This window comes from Erpetoichthys calabaricus, chromosome 5, assembly GCF_900747795.2.
Source record: "Erpetoichthys calabaricus chromosome 5, fErpCal1.3, whole genome shotgun sequence".
In the NCBI taxonomy this organism is placed as follows: Eukaryota; Metazoa; Chordata; class Cladistia; order Polypteriformes; family Polypteridae; genus Erpetoichthys; species Erpetoichthys calabaricus.
In genome coordinates this window covers 214,148,284-214,157,401 of record NC_041398.2, presented here as the reverse complement: position 1 = coordinate 214,157,401, position 9,118 = coordinate 214,148,284, and the positions used below count along the sequence as shown (strand labels likewise).

The 9,118-nt window shown below is 38.2% G+C and overlaps 1 protein-coding gene across 1 annotated transcript in view; it reads right to left on the bottom strand.

The window, feature by feature from the left end:
- Window positions 1–1,513: 1,513 nt before the first annotated feature.
- The window catches only part of ccbe1 (collagen and calcium binding EGF domains 1), a 353,313-nt gene continuing 345,708 nt past the window's right edge, over window positions 1,514–9,118 (bottom strand). Inside the window, exons 10-11 of the mRNA XM_028802493.2 lie at window positions 4,806–4,841; window positions 1,514–2,117 (exon numbers count right to left, since the gene is read on the bottom strand). Coding sequence (XP_028658326.1) covers window positions 1,881–2,117; window positions 4,806–4,841 — 273 coding nt within the window. The 3' untranslated portion in view covers window positions 1,514–1,880. The remainder of the gene's footprint in view (window positions 2,118–4,805; window positions 4,842–9,118) is intronic.

Sequence of the window (9,118 nt, the reverse complement as noted above, 5' to 3'; positions counted from 1 at the left end):
GTTGGGTTGGAAGACATATCTGTGGGTCTACATAACAAAGTTAGGACAGACTCACCCCAAAAAAAGAACAGGTAATAGAAAAGGATTATTGCTAAGAAGTAGCAAAATGTGTTGTGTTCTGCATTTTCCTCCAGAAAAAAACTAATTCAATATGCATAATTGTTCATCTTAATCTGGAAGAATCTGCAGCATGTCTCGTTTTTTTAACATGCTGTACTCTTTCACAGTAATATAAACTGGAGTCCAGATATTATTGAATATAGATAGATAGATAGATAGATAGATAGATAGATAGATAGATAGATAGATAGATAGATAGATAGATAGATAATGTGGCGGAGGACTGGGACCCATGCCCGGCCGGGACACTCCTTTGACACTGGATCCGGGGAAGCAGCCATGGGATGCACACTACGTTCCCCGAAACACTTGGTGGCAGCCCCCCTTGGTTGCACTGGGGCCACAATCGTGGAACACCAGAGCTCATCCCTGTTGGGCTCCGTGGCCACCACCAGGAGGAGCTGCACATCTTCCTGTAATGCAGCTACACCGGGAAATGCAGCCTTAATTAGGTTAATTATCACCTGAAGCACTTCTGGGTGGGCTATAAGAGGAGCCTGCAGCCACTACTCAAGGTGCCAGTCGGGAGGAGGAGGAGGAGGACAAAGCTGCCCAGGAGGAGTAGAGGAGAAAGACTAGTGATTTTTGTGGTGTTTTTCTTTTGTGTGTGTATTTGGGGACTGTGTAGGGCCTGTGGGACACGGGGAAGATGTGCCCCATGGATAAAATCTTTTTGTTATCCTTTTGAAGTGCCTCCAGTGTCAGTCTGTGTTGGGTGGGCGCAGATATAGCACCATATCCCACAATAGATAGATAATTAATTTTAATGATGTGCTGCAGATTACTTGAATTATGCATATGAGGAAATTACACAGTGAAAACACAGAAGTGTGAATGAAGCCTAAGGCATCTGGCCACAGTATTGAAGGATTAAATCAATTTACAAAGACGAAGAGTGGAAAAATGAGCCAACAACTGGTACAAAGAGATAAGTGACCATGTCATGAAAAAATAAAAAATAAAAATCAGTAAAAACAAACAGCCAAAATCTGCAAATAACAGTCAAAATTATAAAAAAGTCTTTAGTGCCTGAATACTGAGTAATTGTCAGTAACATAATTAAATATTGTATATTGCATCAATAAATAAGTAAGATAAGCTATGAAGATTGTAAAGTAATTACATTTGCTAGGCAACTGTAGGTGGAAGGCAAGACTAGTGAAAAGTTGCAGGTGGCAGTAAAGGTTAAGAACATTGAGATAATGGCATCAAAGATGAAGCATGACAGCAGATCTACTATATATAACAAGGCCAAAAAGAATACAAGGTTAACCCTAGTTTAGAACAGGAAAAAAAACATACACCATGACTTTATACAAAATTAAAAGAAAAAGATGCATTCTTGTAGAAAGTGAGGTTCAACATGTAAAACTGAATATAAGGAAATAGACAAAATGCATGATTGAATCATTTATTATACATCATCTGTTCGCCTTCTCCCTGTGCTTATCAATTTTTTACATGCCAAGTTATTTTTTGAGTTCAGTTTTAATTTTTTTTAAAGAATGCTTGGTCAGTGGTGTGCCCACAGATATTACATACATTTTTTAAGATTAAAATTGTTGACAAAGACAAAACGATTAAAAAAATAAAGATCTGGTAAAAGACATACATACAGTTTTGATGCGGATAAAAATACTGCATTGAAAAAGATACAATTCATTTGTACATTGTAGACAATTTCTTATATACATCTTAGTAAATAAAGTTTTTTGGTTTTTTCTTTGTTTTTGTTGTTTTTATTTTCCCTGTAGTCAAGATCAATGTGTTGTTGATTTTCTCCGCCTGGAATTCTTTGATGTAGACCTGTGCTTGTAGTCTTCGCCTGATCCCAGGTCTATAATATCCTGAGGGTCCTTCATGCTTTGAGGAGGCAGTGGGAATTCCTCCCCGGAAGAATGAGTTCTGTGCCCAAAGACTCTCTCCTGCAGCTCAACAATGTCATTTCTTATGTCTGCCATCATTAACAGCAAGAAGTCAAAGGAGCCTGGTGGGCCCTAGAATAATAAAGAAAATAGTTTTCTACTTTACAGTTTAATCTCTGCCACCTTGAAAAGACTTTGGTTTTTAGTTTGATTTTTAACAAGGCTTTAGATTTTTATTGTGGAATGCACAGCAAAGAATGCCCTTGGCATAGAAAAACCCATGCTGGCTCATTTGTATTTTACAAACTGAGAATGTGTTAAACTTACTGTACAAAAATTCTGAAATGTGAGTGACTGCTTTTGATCATTTGACATATTGGGCAGAAAATATCACTTTTACCATATTTTTAAAATTTATTTAAGGAGTAGGGATATGGCTAATGACATTGGGAGTGTGTATAGTGCGGAAAGAGAATTTCAGATAGGCAGTGAGACACAATGGATTCAACTGGACAGCCAATATTTTGCTATAAGCATCTATCCATTGAGAGATCAATATTCATATATTTCCATGGTTTAGCAGTTCCTCTATTACAATGATCTACTGAAAGCATCTCTAACCAAAGATTTCTCCTATAGCCGATTAATTAATCAATACAAGCATGTATTAAGATTTTAGGAACCATGTTGTATGATGTGATACACCAAAGTAGGCCAGCCAGATGGCTCAATAAACACAGCATTCAAAAAAGCTTTAGTTCATACAGAGATAAAACAAATCCTGAAAAAAATGAAAGCCAGCTATCACTAAGAGCATCCAGATATGCATAAACACACACCCTACCTATAAAGTGAGATCATAGATTCATTTACCACAGTCCAACCAAACATTGTAGGAGGTATAAAGTGTTAAGAGATTAAATCCTTAAAATTATTCCTTTCTGATGCTGATTTTTGGAGTTTATGATCTGTAATTTTATCTATACTGACATGTACAAAGCAAGCAGATTAACATAGCTTTGGTAATGCGTATGCAGTATATGAAGCACCGGCCGGGACGCCTCTTCTTTATATGGTCCAGAGGAACAAGCATGAACTGAACAGTACCTCCCCCAGGATTATAGATTGCAGCCCCCCTGGGTGGCAGTGGTGCCTCGGATTCCCACAGGGCTCCATAGGAGATAGAGTTCTCTACAACCCCTTTGGGATACAGGGGTGCCACCAGGGGGCGCTGCAGTTGTTCCTGAGCCCATGTGGACGGCTCTTCCTCCACACCCAGAAGCACAGCCGGAAATATGTTGTCAGACACCTGGAGCATTTCCGGGTGGGCTATAAAAGTAGCCGGCAGCCACCACTCCAGGAGAAAGAGTGGGGAGGAGGGAGACAAAGCTTGCCAGAGAGGAGTGGAGGAGAAAAGAGGAAGAGTTATTTGTATTGTTGTGGTATTGCTTATTGGGACTGTGTTGTGCCTGTGGGAAATGAGGAAGGCGTTGCCCACAGGCGAAGAAAAGAAAAATAAAACATTTATCTGTTTTATCAGTGTACCTCCTGCATCTGTCTGTGCCAGGTTGAGCGCTGGTATAGCGGCTTTGTCACAATAGATACACACCACCCTGCCATCCAAGTTCACATTAAAATTTACTACAAAAAAATCTTATCTTATAGGTTTATAGGTCATTAACTAAGGGGGTATGTGAGTCAAAAGTGCCCTTTGACATACCGGCGCCATTTCCAGGAAGAGTCTCCAGCCCTCACAACCCTTAATTACATCATGTAGGTATGACAATGTCATGTTATGTCTGTAGAAGTAGGTGGGTTAACTTTAATGTTTTCTATTTTTAATTTTGCTATTATATACTAACATGTTATTGCTTAGGGCTTCGACATTGTCCATGTAGAGACAAAGCCTAAAATCGTTTACAAAGACTGCTACATTTAGCTATAAGCTAAGTTTTTAAATTGGATTTAAACCTAACCACTCACTTCACTTTCTGTAATGTGTATGTTTATCACTCATAAATAAAATTAAAATTAGCATATACTCATTTTAGCAATAGTAGTTTCTGATTATTGTTGGAACTTTAGTAGGTAGACTATATTATGGCAGGCTTTTTTCTCATTAGAGATTTTTGATTTCTAGATTTTATTTGGACAAGAATGAATGTATTCCAGCTTTTAAGAGGGACTTGTTTATTCACTGCATAGCCAAGTATTATCTACATTTTACAAATGAACTGCTATACTGAAAAACAGTGCTCATATGTTTCTCAGGTTTCAACATGAATTCCCAAGTACATTAACCTTGACCTCAGCATGTTCCTTAACTTTAGCTCTTGACTGTCTCAGAAACTGGTAGGACTTTGTATACTATGCAATTCACTCCAAGCATAAAACATGATTAAATCTCCTTAGCTTTAGCGAAAAAGATTAGGGTGAGATTACCTGAGCTAATAAAGCTTGGATTTCAAACCATCAACTGATCAAAACTATCCTTTACCTCATGCTGAAGTACTGCGTGTGGCAAAAACCAGCTCTAGCTACTTTACAAAATTGTGAGAGTCAACAAAAGGATGAAAAGATATCTTGGTAACTGTAGACACCTGTGCGGTGCAAGATAATGGTAGTCTAAGAAGAAATTAACAAACTGGGGGCCCCAAGGAATGCTTTGCATGTACCCTAAAATAAAAGAAAGCCTTAATAAAGAGTTTTCAAGTTATTTAGAACTTAAAAAAAATACTACAAAAGAGAAACTGGCTATGACTGAGGGGTAGGGAAGGGACAGATAATACTACTGAACTTTATAAAAAAGAAAATGCTTACTGGTGGTCCAGTGGGTCCTGGGGCCCCTCTTTCACCCTGCAGGAAAAAAAATGTTCATAAGAATCTGATAAAATACCATTAAAATAGAGTAAGGAAAAAAAAAAACAGGTGGAAACAATTCTCCCTAATTTCCTTATAATTAAAGTATTAGAATAATGTTAATCAAAAGTAACACATTTTTTAAAATTACATTAGAGAAGCCAAAATCAAATAAACACAATTTTAATAAAATACCTAAAGGCTCTTCTCACACTAGACATGTAATGAATATAGAATAATGCTACAGCTTTGTATCATGTCTTTATAGAGTATGAAAATGATCTCCGCCTGATGAAAATGTGAAACATGTTTTTAGATTAAGGCTACATTAAATTATGAAGGAATTCTATTTTCACATAATGTATTAAAACTGACAGCACTTTCTTGGCATGACCTGTTAGCCAAAATGAAAGACAGCAGCATACAATATATATTTAAGAAAGTGTGTCTATAAATACATACACTGTTTGTGTGTTTGTAGATATATATAGATATATATATACTTTATTTATATATATACTGTATATAGAAAGAGGGAGGGAGAGAGAGAGCAGCTGCTTTTTATTTTTGACTGCAAAAACTGCCATCTCCTCAATTAAATGGCAATACAAAATACAATTGGAAATTATTAATGGAAACTTAAGCAATATCATATGTCGGCACACTTCTAATCTTAATTTTAAAATGACTCAAAAAAAGCAGATTACCCTTTTTTTATATAAATTTGCCTGTCAGTCTATCCATTGCCAGAACCCACTAAATCCAGGTTTAAATGCTGAATGTGAGGGATCCGTCCTCTACAGAGCACACTCATGCACACATTTGTTTTCAGTAACACTAGTACTAGGGTGTTGTACCGTGTTAGCCATTATGAATGTAGAGAAAAGACAAGGAAAATGACACCTTTTATTGGCTAACTAAAAATATTAAACATCTTGCTTGAAGAAGGGGCCTGAGTTGCCTCGAAAGCTTGCATATTGTAATCTTTTTAGTTAGCCAATAAAAGGTGTCATTTTGCTTGGCTTTTCTCTACAGTAACACTAGGAAATTAACCTACCATGAATGGCTTTGGCAAAACAGTAAAGTTACAGTACTTGGCAGTTTGCTAGTGGACCCATATGAGTGGACCTTGTAGAGGACAATGTCTGTCCAGGGTTGATTCCTGCCTTGCATCTGATGCAGCTGGGATAGTCTCTGACACCTCCACTGGACTTAGATTATGTGGATTTGAGAACAATTTGATTTATTGAATGTATTGCCAATCCAGAATATCTACACCAGTTTGAATTAAGCATTTTAATCAAATGGTTGTGTTTATGGCAATACTGTTCAAAAACAAGAAACCTTTTTATCAGTGAGATGTTATAAAAACATAATGAACTGACTTTTTAGCAAGGATTAGGAAAACGATCAGTCAATTAAAGCCTAGCTAAAGGCAGATGATCTTTAGCGCATGCTTCAGCACTGTTGTTTACAGCCATGACAAAGAAGAAAAAGGTTAATGAATTGTAATAATAATAATAATTCATTACATTTATATAGCGCTTTTCTCAGTACTCAAAGCGCTATTCACACAGGGAGGAACCGGGAAGCGAACCCACAATCTTCCAACAGTCTCCTTACTGCAAAGCAGCAGCACTACCAATGCGCCACCTGTGAGGATAATGATTGATAGACTCACTAACAGGTAATTTCATGGGTCTCTACATCACAATGTATTAGAAATTGGTGCTAGAACATGCTAAACAAAATGTTTTCATCTAAATTATAAAGGATTATCTTGCTTCCACCTTCTGCACAAAATGTTTATTTCCCAGTAACATAATGTCCTTTTGAACTTCCAGTCAGTAACCCCACTAAAATAATACTTAATATGCAGCAGGGCTGCTTTCTGATCCTTAGCTAATTCACTTAAACAGCAAGAAAGCCACGGTCGTTTTAACTGTATTGGCCTTCCTGCCAGACCAAGTTCCCAAAACATTCCAGGTGAGGAAATATAATGATGACTTCCCAACGAAGGCTGGTCCATCCAAACACTAACACCTCTCTGTCGGAAGTACTGCAAAGTATGCGACCACTCAGAAAGTTATCTATACTAAGACTACATCTAGTCTTTCTACAGGTGTCTGTCTTCGATTCCTCATGAACCTTGGATAGGAAATGCAAGGACACTTAACATCTACAGCCTTAACAACGACTACCTCATTCCAGTTTACTAAAAATACATCTCATCAATCTGATATGCATAAACCTGTCACAAGACAGGTCTCTACACTGACACCTTGCTCCCCTTCTGAGAGGCTGTCTTGTCTAGACAAGGAAATGCCCTCTAGGTGTCCAATATATCTAGAAAATGGATCACTTGTATTTTCATTGAAATTTGTAGAAACTAGGGCGGCACGGTGGCACAGTGGGTAGCGCTGCTGCCTTGCAGTTAGGAGATCTGGGTTCGCTTCCCGAGTCATGGAGTTTGCATGTTCTCCCTGTGTCTGCGTGGGTTTCCTCTGGGTGCTCCAGTTTCCTCCCACAGTCCAAAGACATGCAGGTTAGGTGCATTGGCGATTCTAAATTGGGTGTGTGTGTGCCCTGCGGTGGGTTGGCGCCCTGCCAGGGGTTTGTTTCCTGCCTTGTGCCCTCTGTTGGCTGGGATTGGCTCCAGCAGACCCCCCATGATCCTGTAGTTAGGATATAGCGGGTTGGATAATGGATGGATTTGTAGAAGCTATTTATTACTGTGCTGTCTTACATAATTTTAGTACAGTAGTGTGTACTAATTTGTGTGTTTGTGTGTTGTACTAAAGTGTGTGTTAATTCCAAAACATAGCTTAAAGCAGTCCCTTCCTCGACTCCCCTTTTCTCTCCTTTATTTTTTGTTTACTCTGTAATATAATATAAATTAGTGTGAGGCAGCACAGCACCATGGAACAACTAAATAATCTGTTATCATTAAATCTGTTAGAATGCTGCACAATGTCTGAACATTGCTATCCTATCAGGGCAGCAGTGTAGACATCTATGTACACATTTGTCAGAAATCTTGGTGTTTTGTTTGATTCATCACTTAACTTTGAGTTACACATTAGGTCTCTTTCCAAAATTTCATTCTATCATCTCCATAACATTGCCCACCTCCGTCCATTTCTGTCCTTTAATGATGCTCAAACTCTGGTTCATTGTTTCATAATGTCTCGTAATGATTACTGTAACTCCTTATTCATCAGCCTCTATTCAAAAGCTTTACAGAAGCTACAGTATATTCAGAACTCCACAGCCAGAGTCCTCACCCACACAAAGCTTATTGCTCACATCTCCCCTGTTCTCTCCCAACTGCACTGGTTACCGGTTCCATCAAAGATTAAATTCAAGATTCTGCTTCTCATCTTCAAAGCCCTACATAACTTTGCCCCTCTCTACCTCACTCGGCCAATAGCTCCTAACACTCCTTGTCGCTCTCTCGGGTCCTCGAGCAGTAATCTCCTTACTGTCCCACACACCAGACTCTCCACCTTGAGAGGCAGGTCCTTCAGTGTTATGGCCCCTCAACTCTGGAAAACTCTTCCCCAGTCTCTCAGAGATTGCTCCTCTTTCTCCACCTTTAAATCTCAACTCAAAACTTTCCTCTTCTACAAACTTTTGTCTTCCGTGTAATTTTTTTTTTTTACTTTGTATGTAAAGCGACCTTGGGTTTGTGAAAAGCACTCTATAAGTGCAACTTATTATTATTTTATTATTAAATCTACAGATTTTTCTACAGGATGACAGTTTGTGCCACAAAGTCAGAAAAGTCCTGCAATGGTTCCAGGAACCAGGCATAAAATTTATCTTAAGACATGTGTTTTTTCAGACTCTGAAGCAATTTCCCTCATGTCCATTTCATTTAGGTAGATGTGGATACGCCAGTCGCACTCTGGTGCTGACCAAAAGAACCATATAGAGACGCTTTTAATACTATGGTCTCGGTACAGTAGCAAGTGAACCCTACAAAGGTTTGTAAGATGTATGAATGTGATCCAACACGGAACCAATCCAACTACAAGAAATACTGTGAATTAAGGGAAATTTATCACCAGTAATTAGACAATCTCAGTAGAAAAGTAAATTCTCACACGCATATAAGTTCACATAAAACAACTCATATAAGAACCATCAATCAGATCAATCCTAACACCTTATTTAGCCTCCAAGCTTTTTAGTGTCTCATGATCAGTTTGGATAGCAGTTGATCACTGAAAAAAAAGGCGTAGAGCCATTTATGATCAGGTAGGTCAAACTGA